Below are 20,987 nucleotides of genomic sequence, written 5' to 3'. Positions count from 1 at the left end.
GATTCTCAACCACTGCGCCACCAGGGAAGCCCCTCTCTAGGTATTTTTTGATTTCCTCTTTGATTTCTTCAGTGATCTCTTGGTTATTTAGTAACGTATTGTTTAGCCTCCATGTGTTTGTCTTTTTTACATTTTTTTCCCTGTCATTCATTTCTAATCTCATAGCATTGTGGTCAGAAAAGATGCTTGATATGATTTCAATTTTCTTAAATTTACTGAGGCTTGATTTGTGACCCAAGATGTGATCTATCCTGGAGAATGTTCCGTGCGCACTTGAGAAGAACGTGTAATCTGCTGTTTTTGGATGGAATGTCCTATATATATCAATTAAATCTATCTGGTCTATTGTGTCATTTAAAGCTTCTGTTTCCTTATTTATTTTCATTTTGGATGATCTGTCCATTGGTGTAAGTGAGGTGTTAAAGTCCCCCACTATTATTGTGTTACTGTCGATTTCCTCTTTTATAGCTGTTAGCAGTTGCCTTATGTATTGAGGTGCTCCTATGTTGGGTGCATATATATTTATAATTGTTATATCTTCTTCTTGGATTGATCCCTGGATCATTATGTAGTGTCCTTCCTTGTCTCTTGTAACATTCTTTATTTTAAAGTCTATTTTATCTGATATGAGTATAGCTACTCCAGCTTTCTTTTGATTTCCGTTTGCATGGAATATCTTTTTCCATCCCCTCACTTTCAGTCTGTATGTGTCCCTAGGTCTAAAGTGGGTCTCTTGTAGACAGCATATATATGGGTCTTATTTTTGTATCCATTCAGCCAGTCTATGTCTTTTGGTTGGGGCATTTAATCCATTCACGTTTAAGGTAATTATCGATATGTATGTTCCTATGACCATTTTCTTAATTGTTTTGGGTTTGTTTTTGTAGGTCCTTTTCTTCTCTTGTGTTTCCCACTTAGAGAAGTTCCTTTAGCATTTGTTGTAGAGCTGGTTTGGAGGTGCTGAATTCTCGTAGCTTTTGCTTGTCTGTAAAGCTTTTGATTTCTCCATCAAATCTAAATGAGATCCTTGCCGGGTAGAGTAATCTTGGTTGTAGGTTCTTCCCTTTCATCACTTTAAGTATATCATGCCACTCCCTTCTGGCTTGCAGAGTTTCTGCTGAGAAATCAGCTGTTAACCTTATGGGAGTTCCCTTGTATGTTATTTGTCGTTTTCCCCTTGCTGCTTTCAATAATTTTTCTTTGTCTTTAATTTTTGCCACTTTGATTACTATGTGTCACGGTGTGTTTCTCCTTGGGTTTATTCTGTATGGGACTCTTTGCGCTTCCTGGACTTGGGTGGCTATTTCCTTTCCCATGTTAGGGAAGTTTTCGACTATAATCTCTTCAAATATTTTCTCTGGTCCTTTCTCTCTCTCTTCTCCTTCTGGGACCCCTATAATGCAAATGTTGTTGTGTTTAATGTTGTCCCAGAGGTCTCTTAGGCTGTCTTCACTTCTTTTCATTCTTTTTTCTTTAGTCTGTTCCACAGCAGTGAATTCCACCATTCTGTCTTCCAGGTCACTTATCCGTTCTTCTGCCTCAGTTATTCTGCTATTGATTCCTTCTAGTGTAGTTTTCATTTCAGTTATTGTATTGGTCATCTCTGTTTGTTTGTTCTTTAATTCTTCTAGGTCTTTGTTAATCATTTCTTGCATCTTCTCAATCTTTGCCTCCATTCTTATTCCGAGGTCCTGGATCATCTTCACTATCATTATTCTGAATTCTTTTTCTGGAAGGTTGCCTATCTCCACTTCATTTAGTTGTTTTTCTGGGGTTTTTTCTTGTTCCTTCATCTGGTACATAGCCCTCTGCCTTTTCATCTTCTCTATCTTTCTGTAACTGTGGTTTTTGGTCCACAGGCTGCAGGATTGTAGTTTTTCTTGCTTCTGTTGTCTGCCCTCTGGTGGTTGAGGCTATCTAAGAGGCTTGATGGGAGGCTCTGGTGGTGGGTAGAGCTGACTGTTGCTGTGGCGGTCAGAGCTCAGTAAAAAAACGCAGCTGTGTCTTTTTGTTTTCACTTTATATTTTGCTGAGAAGCTTCTGGTGTTCTGCCCTGTCATGGAAGATACAGACCCTCAGCTTACATTGTTTTCCCATCTGCCGTCATGTTTGCTGTTTGTCACATTTCTGACAAAACTTGAGGTCCAGAGGGAATTTGTGTTGTTTGTTGAGACTTTGGGAAGGCGGTTATCACGTTACATTCTCGCTAGATTTAAGCCACGCCCATCCAGCATTACCATGACCTTCAACATCGTTTCCCCTTTTCGTGCCCTTTTGCCACCGCAGGAACCCACACCCCGTGTGAGGAGCTGCAGCCTTTACAACCCTTGGCCCCTTCTGGGCTGGCCCAGTTATCCCAGTTTTTTGGGGCTGGAGCTGGGTGTCGCCTGGGACACAGGACTCAGGACACATGTGTTCCTACTGCTGCTGTGACCCAGGAAGCTTCCCTACCTGGTCTCGCTGGTTCTGCTGTGATTGGCAGTTTCTGTCAGTGTTAAATTGGCTCCTCGGTGACCATCTCCTTATCCATCTGGATGTCATCTGCCTGGGAACAAGACCTCTTTCCCCACCCTCCTTCCTGCTTTCTTCTCTCACGTGCCTGACACTGGCCACGCCACAAACCAAACCTGCAGCCTCAAGGAGGTGCCTTATTCTCACCCTCACAGCCAGCCCTGTGCCGGCCCCAGTCCAGCCTGTGGAGGGCTCTAAGTCCAGCTGGCCAGCCCTCACTGCTTCCATTCCCCACAGCTGGGGTCAAGAGGCACCTCCCACCTGCTAGGCCCGCCTCTCTCTGCCCGCCCAGCCTGTGGTGCTCCCACAAGCAGCCCTGACCTGGGGCTGGAGGGAGGCACCCGATCCAGCATCCTGTCTCAGCTCTCAGCCACTCCCGCTGCGCGTCTGCCCTGGACTGGGTGTCCAGGTGGGCCTGGTCCACGCTCTAATGAAAGCTGTGTGACACAGTCCTTCTCACTGGGCATCTGCCTTCTCTCTGTTTCCTGGGAACCATCCAGTAACCATGGCAACCTTGCCTGCTGGGCCCAGGCCCTCCGAGCCTCAGTGTTTCCTTTCCGGGCGTGGAAGCAGTACTCGCCTACAGACATTCCCAGTGCACCCATGTTCTCAGTGTTCCCCTGCCTCAGGCTCACGCCCTACGACTTTTCTCCCCAGAGCAGCCAAAGTGTCCTTTTAACACACTGATTAGCTCAGGCATCTCCCTGCCTCCGTGGCTTCCATTGCACTCAAAGAAACACGAATGCTTTTCGGGGGCCTCTGCCTACTTTCCAACCCAATTTCCACCCTTTTGGGTGCCTCTGTGTGGAATGCTCTTTTCCCAAATCCTCATGAGGCTGGGTCCTCCCCCTCATTCATTTCTCAGTGAAATGTTGAGCTCTTCACTGACTACGCGCTCTCAAGGACCCCACCCCAGTCTCTCTCTCTTACAACATGTGGCCTGATTTCCTTCAAAGCACTTACCACATCTGAAAGTATCATTTTGTTGTTGTTGTTTGTTTGTGGTAAGAAAACACAACATAAAATTTACCATTTTAACCATTTTAAAGAGTGCGATCCAGTGACATTTAGCACATTCAGAATGTTGTGCAACCACCACCTCTATCATTTCCATCACCCCAAAAGGAAAGCCCGTATCCTTTAAGCGGCCACTCTGCATCCTCTCCTCCGCCAGCCCCTGGCAACCACTGATGTGCTTTCTGTCTCTATGGATTTGCCTTTGTTGTCGTCATCTTCCTCTTTTTTCATGTATCTGTTTGCTTGTTTATGGTCTGTCTCCTCTGTTAGTCTGCACATGCCATGACACCATGGCTGCGGCGGCTTTGCCTCCATCCCAGCGTCTGGAACAAGGCTGAGGGATATGGTTGGGGGGCAGCTGTGGGCAGGGAGCTGCTAAGACCGTTGCATGAGTGTTGTGTCAGTGGGGCTTGATAGAAGAGACGGGTATCAAAGGATTTCCCTTTTGAGTAGAAGACTGTGAGCTGTGCAGTGTGACCCCTTCCCTAGACCTTGAAAATCTTCAGTAAAAGTCTAAAAATCCCAGTATACTTGTGTTTTGGGATATATTGTAGAAGCTGAACTACAATCTATAATATATAAGTAATGGCAATTCTGTCACCTTGTCATTCATACTTACAACTCATTTCTTTTTCATTTCTTGTTTTAGGATTTTGACTTAGATTTTAATTTGACCAATGCTACTTTTTTCCTTTGCATCCACTTAGTGTACATTTCCCTGTATCTCTTCTCCCCCCACCCCCGCCTTTTGATACCATTTTTTTTAAGGGAGTCTATTGAAACATGTATATTAAATAACATATGTTAGTTTAGAACTTATTTTAAAGATATAGTTGAACCCATTTTCTTTATCAGGAATGAAACATTATCTACTGAAGATGAGAAACTTAAGGATATTTTAATATCCGTTTCCATGATTTTGTTGGCATAATCAAGAATTTTAGATTTTTTTGTTTACTTATCTTTCAAGACTTATTTTTTTATGCCAACAGTGGTTTCATAATCAAATCATAATAACAGTAATTATTTGGACACTAACTCCACTTTGTATTACTCGTACCCCACATTTTTCCCTCTGAGGGGAAAGTGATGAACATTGCATTCCCCCTTTGCCCCCTTGTACAAATGCTTTGGCCAACCCAGCAGCACACCCCTTGCTGTTCGGATTCTCAGCACGTCACACAGAAGTTATTAAACATGAAGGGAAATCCACATTTGAAGCTGTCTCCTGCACCGTCCCTGTTCTTGCTGTCATATGGTGGTAGGCATGCTGATTTTCTTCAACTCCCTTTGTGAATTTTTCTGTTAGTTCCAACAGTTTTCCAGTAGATCCACTTAGAGGGTGGTGACTGTGTAGGAACATTGGGGAATCAGGGGCATGGATGCCCTGGGTTTCCGGACTGTAGCTCTTTGGAGCTGTTGCTCATGGCCCCTTTCCTGGGCACAGTGGGACAGTGCTTCTAGGACAGTGCCATGGGGGGGAGGGGGCTGGGGAATCTAGCCCCTCTGGTTTCTTACGGTGCCGGATTATCCACCAGTCATGTCCCATCCCTTCTGTTAAGAAGGTGTTTCCTGTCCATATGCAAATATTCAAAGAACAATTCTGTGGGGAGGGAGAATGATCTTTTTCACAGAGTATATGTGATGGGGAGAGAAAAAGAGGTGTCTGGTGGTGCGGGAGGGTGTCCAGAGTCCTGTGCAAGGTAGACAAGAGGTAAAAAGTCCCCTGTGGCACGATAATTGGTAAATTGGGGCTGAGTGCGGGTCCGAGGGACCAGTGAAGGCAGCAGACGAGCAATGGGGGTGCTGCCACCTTCCCAGCGAGAGCCCTGGAGTCAGGCAAGAGGAACGTCATGAGAAGTGTATCTGTGGTGACACCAGGCCATCCAGCTGACCCCAGAGAGGCGTCCTAGCGCCTGTCACCTGTAGATAGGCACTGCAGCTCTCAGGGTGTATGTGGGGGGAAGGCAGATGCTGCCTGCTCTTCCAGACTTCCACACCCGAAGGGATGCTCCGTTAGCTCATTTCCTGAGGGGCTCAAGGGTGGGAAATGACAGTGTCACAGATCACTTCTCCACCTTTTGCTTGGGTTAATGCTATTTTCAACATGTCTCTAGCGTGGTGGAATAGAACCAAGTCCCCTGGATTTTCATCTTTGGTCTACTGGGTTGACCTTGGAACATCACCTGTGCAATGGGAATAATAACCCTTCCCCAGCAGTTGTTGGCAGGGTTCAAAAAGCTTCTTCAACAAGTGGGAAAGCTCCCGCCACCATGCGGGGCACATAAGAGCCAAGCCATGTCCACCTCCTTCCTTTCCTCACTGCCTCCGTCTGCCTCTGGCGGCAGATGCCCTTGGAATTTGTTCAGCCTCTTCCTGAATGTTCCCATGGGACCCAGGCTATGGGCCCAGCTCCACCACTGCTTGGCCAACCTCAGTTTTTCTGGAGTCTCAGGGATGAGGGTGGGGATGGGACTTTTCCTGTGTCTGTCAAATCATTATTCCTTGTGTGGTTACTTCTTAGGGTAAATTGGAAGAAATTCAGTTATTCCAGTAAAAGGAGACTCTTGGTTCTTGGATGCTGATCAGCTTTCCTACAGGTGAAGCAAAGATGTGGCATTATGGTGGGTGGGAGGACTAGTCCGTGGGGAATTGCATAGTGTATGGCCTGGGACCACCCTGGTTGTGACTGTGCAGCTGGGTGTGGGACCCCTTAGGGCGTGGAGAGAGGGGCTAGGGGCCAGACCACTACCCCCGCCTGGACTCTGAGACCCAGGGTGGGCCTTCCATGCAGTTGGTGCTCTGCCCAGGTGTGTGGAATTGACCTTGAGGGGGAGAGCCCACTTTCTGCCTCCTCAGCCCTGTTGGGCCTCCATATGGTGGACAGAAAGGTGGGGCCGCAGTGCTGGTGAGCGAGGTCCTCCGTGGTACAGTCTCAGCATCGCTGAGGGGCGTCACTCTGCTTCCCTGCAGCTCAGTTCCTTCTTCCGTGAAGAGGGAAGGGCTTTCTGGGTGGCTGTAAGGCTGAAGGGGCCACTGTGCAAAGTTCCCACGCTGGCCCTGGCTGGGGGCCTCTGCAGCCCACCAGCTCACTCCCTTTCCTCCCTGCCTTCCCCCAGCCAGCGCTGTGGTTCTGGCCGAGGCAGCTCTGCCAGCATCCACGGGTCCCCGTCTCCAGTGCCAGCATTTGCAGAAGCTGCAAAGCCCCAGACTCACCAGGCGGTCAGTGGGAGGAGCTAGGCAGAAGCTGCCATGAGAGCATGTGGGGCTCTTGGTGCCCAGCAGGTGTGGGTGTCCCCAGGCATGAGAGTGCCGTTTTCTTGGCTGTGGAGGGAGATCAGCCTTAACTGTCAGCTCTGAGCATCCTGTATCTAGAAGGAGAGAACTGAAGGTGTGGCCTTGTCCAGCTGAAGGCCTTTGGTAGGGGAGCCTGGAGGGGTTCCCAGAGAGTAGGCTCAGGTTCTGGAAGCTAAGGGGGAAGGGCCAGGGCTGCAGGAAGAATGAAGCCTCAGAGCCGCTGCATTCTTTGGAATGAAGGAGAACTCACCCAGATGGAACGCCTTGCCTCCTGTGTGTCTGACCTGTCCTGGGCCCTTTAAGTGCCTGTTTATCCCACCCCCTTAGGGACCTGAGGTTGGGTCCTTTGTATTTCATGAAATCTAAGATGCCATAGCTTGAAAGACACACTGTTTTTATATATTACTAAGAAAGCTGTAAATTAAACCACGATACACCATTGTTTGTAAGATACATCCTGATTTCAGAAATGTCAAGGTGTGTGTCTTCAAATTAATGAAATATGTTATTATCTCCGTTTGAGTCGAGGTGGAGTTGGAATCGGGTCCAGGCCTGCTGGGGGCTCCAGTTCCCCCCACTGCAGTGCACACGTCTTCCTCCTCCTCACAGCTGCTCCCATGGTGAAATGACATATTCCAGGTGATTAAAGACCAGTGCAGAAAAAGCAAAAACAAAATCATAGAAGTAATCAAAGAAAATATGAGAGAATAGTGGGGAGAGCGAAGGTGTTCTTAAAATAAGATACCACAAGAAAAATAAAAGGAAAAATAAAGATAAATATGACTAGATTTTAAAAATCTTCTTGATAAAAGATACCAAACGGAGTTTAAAAAGAGAACAAAGCAGGAGATAAATGAGAGAAAAATATCTGCAACATTTATAACAGGCAAAGGACTTGTATCCAGAGAATAAAGAAACTTCCTAAATCAGTTAGCAGAAGACAGACAGTAGAAAAATGGGGAATAGACATGAACAAGCCATTCACAGGAGTGCAACTTGGAGTCACAATGACCATGTGGAAAGGTGTTCATCCTCACTAGCGAACAATCAGTACATCACTGCAAATTTAAACAATAATACTAGCAAAAGTTAAAGAAGTTTGCTAGTAGTAATGTTGATGGGGATCCAGAGAAAGAGATACTCTCTCTCCTGCATGGCTGTGGAGGGACAGATTTTCTGCAGGTTCCCGAGGAGCTTGGGCCCACGGGGATGGGGTTCTCCTGTCCCTGCAACTTTCTCCCGGCTGCTGCCAAAAGCCCATGGGCTGTGTATTATTATTTTTTAAAAATTTTTATTGGAGTATGGATGGCTTACTATGTTGTGTTAGTTTCAGGTGTGCAGCAAAGTGAATCAGTTATACTTATATCCACTCTTTTTTAGATTCTTTTCCCATATAGATCATCACAGAGTATTGAGTAGAGTTCCCTGTGCTCTACAGTAGGTCCTTATTAGTTATCTATTTTATATATAGTAGTGTGTATATGTCAATCCCAATCTCCCAATTTATTCCTCTCCCCCTTTCCGCCCTGGTAACCATAAGTTTGTTTTCTACAGCCCATGGGCTCTTTAAACAGATGGAGTTTTGCTCAGCTCTGGCTGGAGGGAAGCCCTTCTCCTGCCTGTTGCAAGGCCCCAGCTGGGGATGCTGGGCTGAGCTGGCCGGGTGTAATTTCCTCCCCTTGCTTCAGGGGTGATCATGCCTGCCCCCTCCCTCCTTCCCTAACTGTCCACCTCACTGCTTCCCTTTGCACCTGCAGGTCAGCAGGGGCAGTTTCTGAGAAGGGCCACCAGCTGGTTATCTCCTGACTCCCTGTAACCTGACGCCAGGTGTCAGCCCCACTCAGGGGAGCCGGGCTGAAGTAGCAGATTGCAGGCGGCTGCCGGCCCCTCTGTTATCTCTCCCAGTGGCTAGTAGCATCGCTGCTTTCCAGGTTTTTCTCACGTAAAAACTAGCAAAGCTTCCTAGGATTCTTGCATTTGGAACCAGATTTTGCATTCAACTTTGGGGTTTAAATTCTTTGGGTACATTTCCACACCTGTTTCCCTCATGTCCTTTCAAAATGACAGGGCCTCAGGGAGCATTTATTTTTATCCTATCATCTCACAGATGTGCTTATTATCTGGCCACCACGGTTGGGTTCTCAGTACGTACCATAAACGATTTCAAACATTTGAAATTTAATGGCTGAGAATGTAGTCAACCTTGTTTCTGTGTGCACTTGATAAAGAAAGTATTCTGCTGTAGTGTGGAGTGTTCTATAGACGTCAGTTAGGTTAAGTTGGTCAATATGTTGTTTAGACCTCTATACCCTAACTGATTTTTTTCCCTATAAATTACCTTATCATATAAATTACCAGGAGAGTTTTTGTTGTCACAAACAGCTTTATTGAGATGTAATTCATATACCATACAAGTCACCCATTTAAAGTGTACACAAGTCACCCATTTAATGTGTACAACTAAATGGTTTTTAATATATTCACAGAGATGTGCAGCCATCACCACAATCAATTTTGGAATATTTTCATCACCTCAAGAAAACCCATACACTTTAACTAGTAACTGCCAGACCCCTTTCTTCCTGCTCCAGCCCTTAGCAACCACTAATCTACTTTTTTTCTTTTTTCTACACTGGGTCTTCATTGCTTCGAGTGGGCTTCCTCTAGTTGCGTCAAGCGGGGGCTGCTCTTTGTTGCTATGTGCAAGCTTCTCATTATGGTGGCTTCTCTTGTTGTGGAGCACAGGCTGTAGGCGTGCGGGCTTCAGTAGTTGTGGCACGTGGGCTTCAGTAGCTGTGGCAGGCAGGCTTAGTTGCTCCATGGCATATGGGATCTTCCTGGACCAGGGATTGAACCCATGTCCCCTGCGTTGGCAGGTGGATTCTTAACCACTGCGCCACCAGGGAAGTCCACTGCTAATCTACTTTATGTCTCTATGGGTCTCCCTATTCTGGACTTTCATATGAGTGGAATAATATAATATTAGACTTTTGTGACTGGCTTCTTGCACTTAGCATAATGTTTTCAAGGTCCATCCACAATGTAGCATGTATCAGTATCATTCTTTTTTTACGGCCGAATAATATTCCATTATATGGATGTACCACATTTTGTTTGTCCATTTATCTGTTAATGGACATTTGGGTTGTTTTCACTTTTGGCTATTATGAATAATGCTTCTACAAACATTCATGTACAAGTTTTTGTGTGAATGTATGTTTTCATTTCTATTGGGTGTGTACCTACGAGTGGAATTGCTGGATCATTTGATAACTTTATGTTTAATAACTTGAAGAATTGGCAGATTGTTTTCCAAAGCAGTCACACCATTTTACCTTCCCACCAGCAGCGTATGAGAGTTCCAATTTCTCCACATTCTCACCAGTACTTGTTATTATCTATGTTTTTGGTTAAATCCATCCTGGGAGATGTGAAGTGTTATGTCATTGTGGTTTTGATTTGCATTTCCCTGATGAGTAAGGATTTTGAGCATCTTTTCTTGTGCTTATTGGACATCCATATATCTTCTTTGGAGAAATGTATGTTTAGATCCTTTGCCCATTTTTAGACTGAGTTGTCTTTTTATTATTGAGCTGTAAGAATTTTTATACACTCCAGGCACAAGTTCCTTATCAGATATATGATCTGTAAATATTTACTCCACTTTTTGGATTGCCCTTTTACTTTCTTGATGGCATCCTTTGAAACACAAAAGTTTTAAATTTCAAATTTTGATGAAGTCCAAATTGTATTGATATATATTTTCTTTGTTGTTTGTGCTTTTGGTATCATATCTAAGAAACCATTGTCTAATTTAAGGTCATGAAGATTTATACCTATATCTATATTTTCAAATTTATTAACACAGAATAGCACATGATATTCTCTTTTAATCAGTTCTTGTTTTACATTGTCTTCTTATTCCTAATGCCATATATATTATATATACTGTATACACATTCCATATATATATATATAAACATATATATGGCATATATATAACATATATATATATGTTTTAACTTAATTTAAGCATGCTGGGTGGTTTCCTACTTTATTACATTTTTCAAAGAACAAATGTTTGGTTGTATTTATAATGTATATGCTTTGCATTCACTAATATTAGTTTTTTTCATTAATTATTTTCTCCTGCTTTTATTTTATTGTTCTTTTTTTTATGTCTTAGATTGAGAACTTAGTTTATTCATGTTACATCTTTTTTAAACATTTTATTTCATATTTTAAAAAATATTTATTTATTTATTTATTTTATTTGGCTGTGCTGGGTCTTAGTTGCAGCATGCGTGCAGGATCTAGTTCCCTGACCAGGGATCGAACCTGGGCCCCCTGCATTGGGAGTGCGGGGTTTTAAACAGTGGACTACCAGGGAAGTCCCACATCTTTTTTTAAAATAAAGCTTTTAAAATTTCTCATTATAAAATATTTAAACATATAGGTAAAATGGAAAATAATATAATAAGTACTTATGGACCCATAATGTTTTTGTTAAGTGTTGACTTAGTGCCTTCTTTGTTTTTATTTAAGTACGTCATATACAGTTGAGACCCACTTTAATGCCTTTCTAAAATTTCACTCCCCATCTCCCTCCCCATATGCAAGCCTATTATAAATTCAACATGTATCATCCTTATATCTTTTCCATACTTTAACATATATATATATATTTTTTTAAATAAATTTATTTATTTATTTTTGGCTGTGTTGGGTCTTCGTTTCTGTGCGAGGGCTTTCTCTAGTTGTGGCAAGCGGGGGCCACTCTTCATCGCGGTGCACGGGCCTCTCACTATCGCGGCCTCTCTTGTTGCAGAGCACAGGCTCCAGACGCGCAGGCTCAGTAGTTGTGGCTCACGGGCCCAGTTGCTCCGCGGCATGTGGGATCTTCCCAGACCAGGGCTCGAACCCGTGTCCCCTGCATTGGCAGGCAGATTCTCAACCACTGCGCCACGAGGAAAGCCCTAACATATATTTTGTAAGCAGTATATTGCTTAATCATTATATGAATGACATTATACTGTATGCAATCTGAATTTAATTTAATTTGTTGGTTCTGCATTTTTTAAGGAGATATGTCTGTGTTGTTCAAACCTATTTATTTTTCTTGCTATAGAGTACTGCATTATAAGAACATACTATAATTTATTTATCTGTTTTCCTTGATTAGTCATTTATGTTGTTCCTGATTTTTAATATTTTGGACAATGTTTCTATGAACCTTCTTGTTCAGGTTTCTCTGGGCACGTGTGTACTTGGAAGTGCTATTCCTTGGTAATAATGTGTAGCATGTTCAACTTTACTAAATATTTGCCAAATATCTTCAAAGTGGTTGTATCAGTGCCTTCAGCCATCAACAATTTATAAGAATTATTATTGCTCCATATCCTTTTCAATGATCAGAATTTGTCATCACACTTTTTTATTCTTTCCAGTCTTGTAAGAGTGAAATGACTGTATTTTTCATCATCATACACTCACAGTAAAATTAATGATGGTTTCACTCCTTGATGAAACAGTAAACCTTATTCATTTTATTGTATGACAAAATGGAAGGATGCATAAAGCATTTCTGAAGTATGATGGGTGTCTTGAGGAAAGGCACTGTGTGATTTTTTGAGTTATGTGCTGAACTAGCCTCTTTATTCATGGAATGCCATTTTTACTTGAAAGAAGACTGACAAACTATGTCTTTTTTCAGACTTGGGTATTTGCAAATGAATAAAGTGAATCTGTCACTTCAAGGAAAACAACGGATAAAATTTATTCCAGTGATAAAATTCCAGGTTTCAAGCAAAGATTAGAATTTTTGGAAAACTTGTATCAGCTACAATGAACTTATTAGATTCCCAATACATAAAGGCTTTTCTCTGAGGTTCATAGTAATATTAACAAACAATTTTATGATCTTGTAAAATAAAATGGGTCCACATTTAGAAGATCTGCTTGATTCAGTGAACCAATATTTTCCAAGGACCAATGAGGAATGTTGCAAAATCACACATGAGTAAAAGATCCATTCAAAGTGCAAAATAAACCAATGGGTTTTAATTTTATTTTGCTTAAAAATCTTTAAACTTTTTATTTTGAAGTAACTTTTTTTTTAGGCCACGCCCTGTGGCATGTGAGATCTTAGTTCCTTGACCAGGGATTGAACCCACGTCTCCTGCAGTGGAAGTGCGGAGTCGTAACCACTGGACCGCCAGGGAAGTCCCAAGTTGCTATTATTTTAAACAAATATATATTAAAAATTTTCTCAGTTTTAATTTTGAATATGGTAAATATTGATAGATATAACCCACATAAACAAAAATTCTTTGAGATACTCAATATTTTTAAAGACTATAAAGGGGTCTTGAGAGCAAATTATTTGATAACAGATGCTTTAAAGGATACATTGTCTGCAATGAGTTAGCTTTTCTACAATGCATCTAGACTAGTACTATCTATATACCATTCTTGGGAGAACTGAGAAAAAAAATGGCCATTCAAATTATGTTTTATAGGGCTTATTTCTCTCACAGGACCCTAGTAGAGAAAGATTGTTCTAGACATTAATAAGTTAATACATGTAAAATATGTTGAACCATGATTAGCAGATAAGCCTTCTGTAGATGTTAGCTGTTACTATTGCTTTTATTAATTGGTGCAGTCGTTTGACAGTTATGTGTATTCAAGTATCTTCTCTCAGTTGGTGACTTGATTTTTAATTGTCTTTATGGTATTTTTTATGTGTAGAAATTTTAAGCTTTAATCTGTATTCAAATATATCAACATTGTCTCTCATAGTTTATTCTTTTTATGTCTCATAGAAGAAATTCTTCCCTTCCCCAAAGTAATAATGATATGCATTTATATTTTCCTTTAAAAGTTTCCAAGCATCCAAATGTTCCTTTTCACAGACTCATAAAACCACCTTTGTCAAGGTCATTGGTGACTTCCATGTTGTTGAATGCAGTGGTCAATTCTCGAGTCTTCATCCCAATGACCCATCAGTAGCCTTTGACACAGTTGACCTCCCTTTAATTCCTGAAATTCTTTCTCCACTTGGCTTCTGGGATACTGCTCTCTTTTGGTTGTTCTCCTGCCTTGCAGCCTTCTTTGTCCTCATCTCCTTGGGGGTCCTCCTCCTATCTAGGTGTTGGAGTGTGCTGGGCTTCAGTCCTTCGACCTCTCCTGTTTTCTGTCTACACTCACTCTCTACCTGCTCTCGTCCAGTTTTGTGGCTTTAAATATCTGTACACTGATGCCTCCAAAAAATGATATTTTAGTTCCAGCCTCTCCTCTGAACTCTGTTTTATTCAACTGCCTATTGGATGTCTAATAGACGTCTCAAACTTAATTTGGCCCAAACAGAAATGTTGATTTATCCAAGCAGTTTCTTTCATGTTACTCTTTTCAGTAATATGACCATCCATTCCATTGCTTAAGCTGAAAAGTTAGAGTTTTCTTGCTCTTTTTCTTTCACAACTCATATCCAAAATTTAAGCAAATATTTCTTTTTCCTTCAGAATATATCCTAAATCTTAACCACTTTATACCTCCTCCACCAGGACCATCTTCGTCCAAGAAATGATTGTCTGTCCCCTGGACTATTACAAATGCTCACTGGCCTACAGGTTTTCTTGTCCGCTGTTTCCCGCACTGAATGCATTAAAGCTGCTGCTTCTCCAACTGCATTTCCAGTTTCCCTTCTTGCTCCCTCTGCTGCAGCCACAGTGGTCTCCTTGCTGTTTCATGAACTTGCCAAGCACATTACCAGCATCTGACCTCAATCCTACTCAGGTCCCAGTCTCACCTGGAGAACTCTGATTCCCCTCTACCGTGTAGGAGTCTCATTCCTGGTGACCACTATTTGCTTCAGGACCCACATGGGAGCATCCACCATGCTCACTGTTTCATACTTCTGTTTGGAATAGAGTCAATGGAGGCATCTATATTGTGTTTGGAGAAGAGAATTTTATCTTCACGGGGACATCAAAAAGAAAAGCCTTTAAGCTTATAATTTTTCTTTTGAGCTTACTGTTATCTGTGCCCATATTTTTTGCTACAATTTTCCCCCTAGATAATGTGTAATTTCAGTTTTGATTTCCCCTAAGATCCATGGGTTCTCTAAGAGATATTTTCTTGATGGCTATTTTACCCCATTGATTTCTAAGTTTTGTATTATTATTTGAGGATGCGGTCTATAAAATTTTCTCATAATTGCAAGATCAGAAGAAGAAAAGTATATTGTCAATGTTTAAGGAGTAAAGTTCTGTAGTTATTAAGTAAAATTTGTTGACTATATTATTCAAATCCTCTATATTATTAATTTTTAAAATCTATTTGGTCTACCAGCTTCTTCTTTTTTTTTTTTTTTAATTTTATTTATTTATTTATTTTTGGCTGTGTTGGGTTTTCGCTTCTGTGCCAGGGCTTTCTCTAGTTGCAGCAAGTGGGGGCCACTCTTCATCGCGGTGCGCGGGCCTCTCACTATCGCGGCCTCTCTTGTTGCGGAGCACAGGCTCCAGACACACAGGCTCAGTAATTGTGGCTCACGGGCCTAGTTGCTCCGCGGCATGTGGGATCTTCCCAGACCAGGGCTCGAACCCGTGTCCTCTGCACTGGCAGGCAGATTCTCAACCACTGCGCCACCAGGGAAGCCCTACCAGCTTCTTAAATAAATATAGTGAAACTCTCCACCATGAGTATATATACATTTTCAAATTCTCATTGTGCTGTTAGGAGTTTTTGTTTTATGCAGTTTTCTGCTATGTTGTTTGTTGTATAAAGTTTTTTGTCCGTTATGTCTTCTTTGTGGGTTGCATCTTTTATAATTACATAATATTCTTTTTTGTCTTGTCTAACACATTTGTCCTTGAATTTACTTTGTCTGACATTGCCACTTCTGCTTTCTTTTTGCTTGCCTTTGTATGGTCTATTGTTAACCAGCTCTTTATTTTTAAACTTTTTCTTTTTTACATGTGTGTTTTATTTAAATAGTACAGAATTGGATTTTACTTTTTTTTCCCCATCAGAAGGAAGGATTTATTATTATTATTATTATTGTTTTTCCATGATGGGGAAAACTTGGGAATACTTTATCTAACCTAAATTCAAAAATATAACTGGCAGCATTTTCTAAGGACAACTCTCATGTGAAACACCCTTATGCCCAGAATTACAGGATTAGAATGTTCACCAGTAGAAATTTAATTTAGTGACCAGTCCAGTGGAATTTTAATTTAGTAAAAGAAGAGAAAATTGACACTGAAGCTATAATGAAATATGCCTTGTTGGAAGTAGGGTCAGAAAGTGATGACTTAATTAATGACATTAAATAGTGGGTTTTTTTCTTTCTTTCCTTTCTTTTTTTTTTTGAATTTTATTTTATTTTATTTTTTTTATACAGCAGGTTCTTATCAGTTATTTGTTTTATACTTATTAGTGTATATATGTCAATCCCAATCTCCCAATTCATCCCACCACCCCCAAGGAAGGATTTATTATTATTTGCAGCCAGTAAGGAGAACACCTAGGGTCTTTCCCAAAGCAGTGTTTGTCTTTTACTTTTTATTTACATCTGACAGTCTCAGATCTTTAATAGGGAAATTAATTCTGTTCCCATTTTTGTGTTAATGAATATACTTAGGGTTTAGGGCTTCTGTGTTATTTTTCATTTGTTATCTGTATCAGTTAGGGATGTGCTTGGCCGTAAGTAACAGAATGCACGATTAATAGTTGCCTAATTAAATAAATCTTTCATATTTATTTATATTACCACATTTCATTTAATAATTACAGAACTTTATTCCTTGGAGTTCCTTATTTTTCTCAAATGATAAGAATTCTGGAGGTGTACTGCAATGGATAGATTAGTTTAGCTGCTCAGCAAGATCATCAAGGCCCCATCTCCTTCAGTCCTTCCACTTACTCATCCTTAGCATGTGGCTTTCTTCCTCATGGCTGCAAAAGTCCTCCAGCAGCTCCTGGAATCACATCTTCATTCCAGGCAGGAAGAAGGAGGTGAGGTAAACGAGTAAAGAGTGAACGGGCTTCTCCTAAGAAGTCTTCACCTTTTTTTTTTTTTTTAATTAATTAATTAATTAATTAATTTTTATTTTTGGCTGTGTTGGGTCTTCGTTTTCTGTGTGAGGGCTTTCTCTAGTTGTGGCAAGTGGGGGCCACTCTTCATCGCAGTGCGTGGGCCTCTCACTGTCATGGCCTCTCTTGTTGCAGAGCACAGGCTCCAGACGCGCAGGCTCAGTAGTTGTGGCTCACGGGCCCAGTTGCTCCGCGGCATGTGGGATCTTCCCAGACCAGGGCTCGAACCTGTGTCCCCTGCATTAGCAGGCAGATTCTCAACCACTGCGCCACCAGGGAAGCCCTAATGTTTTTTTATTGTGGTAAAAGTCACATAATATAAAACATACTATTTTAACCATGTTTAACTGTACAGTTCAGTGGCACTAAGTACATTCACATTGTTATGCAACTCTCATCATCATCCATCTCCTGAATTTTTCACCTTCCTAAACTGAAACTCTGTCCCCATTAAACACTAACTCCCCACTCCTCCTACCCCCACCTCCCCCGGCCCCTGGCATCTACCAATGTACTTTCTGACTCAATGAATTTGACTACTCGGGGTACCTTGTATGAGTGGAATCAAACAGTATTTGTCTGCAACCTTAAGAAGTCTTCACCTTTTGTTCAGAGAATGAGTACCCGTCATTGGGACTTCCGCCTGCATCTCCTTTGTCAAGAACAGGGATGTCTGGTCAATCCTAGATCGATTACTTGCCAATGAGAATAAATTTACATGATGGGTTTAGACTAATTTTATTTGTCCTTTGAGGCTGGGGTAGAAACCTGCCTCTTCTGAAACCAAGGGATCTCTGTTACTCCCCAGAACAAACTGGGGTTTTTAGTAAGGCAGGAAGGTGGCTGGAATGGGCGATGAGGAGGTAACTGGCAGTGCCTGCTATAATAACTGCACATTTTCTGTTGTTTTCTCTTTCCCCTTTAAGTATTTTTGCAGGATTGGTAAGCCTCTTATATTTACTTTTGCCCACTATTAATTTGGAAGTTCTACAATTCTAGTAGTGGTTGCTTCCCTGGTTCTATCAGTCATAATTAAACTTATATTCCTCTATTACTATATTGCTTTTACATACTAAAAATTTACCAGTGCCGGGGGAATTAATGCTGCCTTCTGCAATAGGTAAACGCTGGAATTTCAGTGGGTTAACATAATGAAGATTTACTTCTGATTAAGTCGCGGTTTGATGTGGATTAGGTAGCTGTCTGCCTGGCTTGCTTTCGAACACTGACTCATGGATCAGGTTGCTTTTTTCTCCACCATCTTGGAGTCGTTTATTTCCCACTGAAGGGATGGGAGAGAGAATGTGGAAAAGGCACTCAGATTGCAACCAGCCTCAGTCTGAAAGTGGCACAAATCACTTCCCCTGACGTTCCACAGACTAGAATTCAGTCATGTGGCCCCGTGGAATTGAAGGGAACCTGAGAAAAGTGGTCATCTGGTGGGCTCAGGGAGTGGAGCTGGGGTGCTGGACATAGCATGGTCACTGTCACAGAGTGTCCTTCTGGTTACTCACTTGTGTTGTTCTTCTCTGCATAAATACACTCACCACCTCCTTAAGGGGATGCCCGCACGTCTCACCCGGTCACTGCATCAACCCAAAGTTCGCAGTCTACACATGTTCTGCGTTAGCCACTCTAAGGTCCTGATATGGCTAAAAAGACATGTCATCCTAACACGGCCCACCTTTAAGACACAATATACAGTGGGGGAGCAGGGTCAGAATATCCGCTATGGAAAAGGGGGGAGTGTGAGCCCCACTCAGTCACTAGTCTATAGCATCCTGAAATCCTCCAGGTCAGGCTCTGCGAGGTCCCCCTGACCTGGCGGTGAAGGGATGGCCTTGAATGGATACTGTCTGTGTCCTGGAGGCTCCTTTTGTTCATGATTCCCCTTGGCCACATCCAGAGTGAGTGCTGAGGGTCGCACACTCCTTGGACCAGTATAGCCTTTGAAACCTGCCCCCTGGTCATCGAGGCTGGGTGCCCAACGGTTGTTTAAGTCTTGAACAATCAGAGGCTTTTTTAGTCCAGACTCAGAGACTTAGGAGGCTTCTGATCTGTTTGCTTCCATGTGCCAGGAGCAACATCTAAGATTCTTCTCTGGACATATTTCGCAGATTGCCCGTTTTTCTTTGCCTCTTTACCCTGATGCCTCTACCTTTCGACTGAAGGTCATCTACGTTAGGCTCTTTGAAAACTAAGTGTGAGAGCTTGCACTCTGAGTGTGCTTGTGAGGAGCAGACACAAGGTTGGGAGAAAATCACACAAGGGTTTTGTTCAGGAAACGCCTGTGAGATAAGAAGGGCAGGGAGCTGGAGGAGGCTGGGAGAGCCATCACACTGCAGTGCCGGCGTGACCTTGAGTGAAGGAGAGGGGCAGGGCAGGTGGGGTGGAGGTGTCCCAGGCAGCCACGCAGTCCAGGGAAGGTTTGTCAAGGCTTCCGGGAAGTTGCCCATCAGAGGAGTCCCATGTGTCCCAGGAACCAGCCCGCCGTGCTCAGTCAAAGGCTGGGAGCCTCCTCTGGAAGTGTGGCCTTGGGCAAACACAAGGGCGTAGCAGCTGGAATGCGCAGTCAGTTACGCTCCCTGTTGTGGGATGTCCGTGGAGCACATCCTCATGACCATCACAGAGATCTGTGTCCTAGGGCCCTTTACTCACCTTAAAAGTTTTACTGGGCCAGTCATGCAAAACCTTTAAAAATCCTATCTCTTGCAATTTGGGCCCTAGAAAGAGATGGCTCTTCCAAACCTACGAAGTCCCAGATTTCTATATTCTCTTTATTCCCTTTCATTTCTACTTGCAAAGTGCTCAATTCTTCCTTGAACTTAACTTCTTGCCAAACACAGCTCCTAGCAACCAACCCACTACGAAAGTTCTATTTTCCAATATCTTCCCTTAGGGGGGACGGGTTCAGAAGGCGGGAGGGTCTGCCTTTTAAGTGATAGTGTCTGATAACTTTACCAGATGCTTTGCTCCTGCATCACGTGGATCTCCAGCCATTCAGCCTGTTAAACATCACTGGTAAGGCAGTGACACTTAGTTGATATTCCTGTTTCAGCCAGTACCCCACTTTAGATTTCCATTTTAGTCATGGTTATCAATGGAATCTGTTAGAACAGGCAAACTGAAAAATCTCAGTGACTTCATCCAACACAGGTTTATTTCTTGCTCAGGTTACAGGCTGATGTGGGTCAGGGAGACTCAGGGGTCAGCTGCTTCATCTTGCAATGCCACCATCTCCAATTCCTTATTTTCAGCCAATGGACAGGAGAGATAGAGATAGAGATAGAGACAGAGATAGATAGACAGAGGGAAGGAGGGAGAGGGAGAGAGAGAGAGAGGAGAGAAGACTCCGGGCTCCTAACTGCCTTGGCTTGGGAGTGACACAAGTCTTCCTTCAGCGAGTGCTGTCACCTGATGTCTTCTGTGCTGAAGATTTCAGGGTCTCTGGGCTTCGGATACCAGTTCCAGCTTTGAACACCTGCTCAGCAGGCTGACTTGGCTGACATATTGCTCCCTAGAGGGAGTGGGAGAGGGAGATGGCCATGGACCTGCACTCAGGTCAATGTCTCTCTGGCATCCTCTTTGCAGATGACCACGTTTTGTAGGGTGGCGTGATGGTTGTGCACCCCTGGCCAGCCCAGGTCATTCCTGACTCAGTACAACGCAGACCTGACTTTCCTTCCTTCCTTGTTCTTCCTGTGTCGTGAGGCAGCGAGTGGCAAGCACACCCACTGGCTCCTGGGGGCAGATGGCGAAGTCTGGGTCTGGGTCATGGGAGAAGGCCCTGGAGACAAGCCCTATGAAGAGATTTCTGAGGAGCTGATTGCAGAGAGGGCGCGGCTGCAGGCACAGAGGGAGGCGGAGGAGCTCTGGTGAGAGGTGCCAGTGGGTACTGGGGCGGGTCCTGAACACGGAGGCTTGGGGTGGGTTCAAATCAAGGACAATAGGTTACGGGTGGGAGGGAGAAGGTGCCAGGCAGCTGGCTGGCTGTGTGGAGCTCTGCTAAGATTAGGGGACCAAAGCACTAGTCTTACATCAGGCAGACCTTGTGGGTTCAAATC

General features: G+C 43.1%; 1 protein-coding gene across 5 annotated transcripts in view; it reads left to right on the top strand.

Moving 5' to 3' along the window:
- SH2D4B (SH2 domain containing 4B) overlaps nt 1-20,987 on the top strand; it is an 87,422-nt gene that overhangs the window by 9,017 nt on the left and 57,418 nt on the right. For all 5 annotated transcript variants that reach the window (XR_009005737.1, XR_009005738.1, XM_057531572.1 and 2 more), the window contains exon 2: nt 20,639-20,798. Coding sequence is in view for 3 of the 5 variants with exons in the window: in XM_057531572.1 (XP_057387555.1) it covers nt 20,639-20,798 (160 nt within the window). In the remaining 2 variants the exon portion in view is untranslated. The remainder of the gene's footprint in view (nt 1-20,638; nt 20,799-20,987) is intronic.

The sequence above is a fragment of the Balaenoptera acutorostrata genome, chromosome 16 (assembly GCF_949987535.1).
Source record: "Balaenoptera acutorostrata chromosome 16, mBalAcu1.1, whole genome shotgun sequence".
In the NCBI taxonomy this organism is placed as follows: domain Eukaryota; kingdom Metazoa; phylum Chordata; class Mammalia; order Artiodactyla; family Balaenopteridae; genus Balaenoptera; species Balaenoptera acutorostrata.
This window is presented reverse-complemented; position numbering and strand designations above follow the sequence as displayed.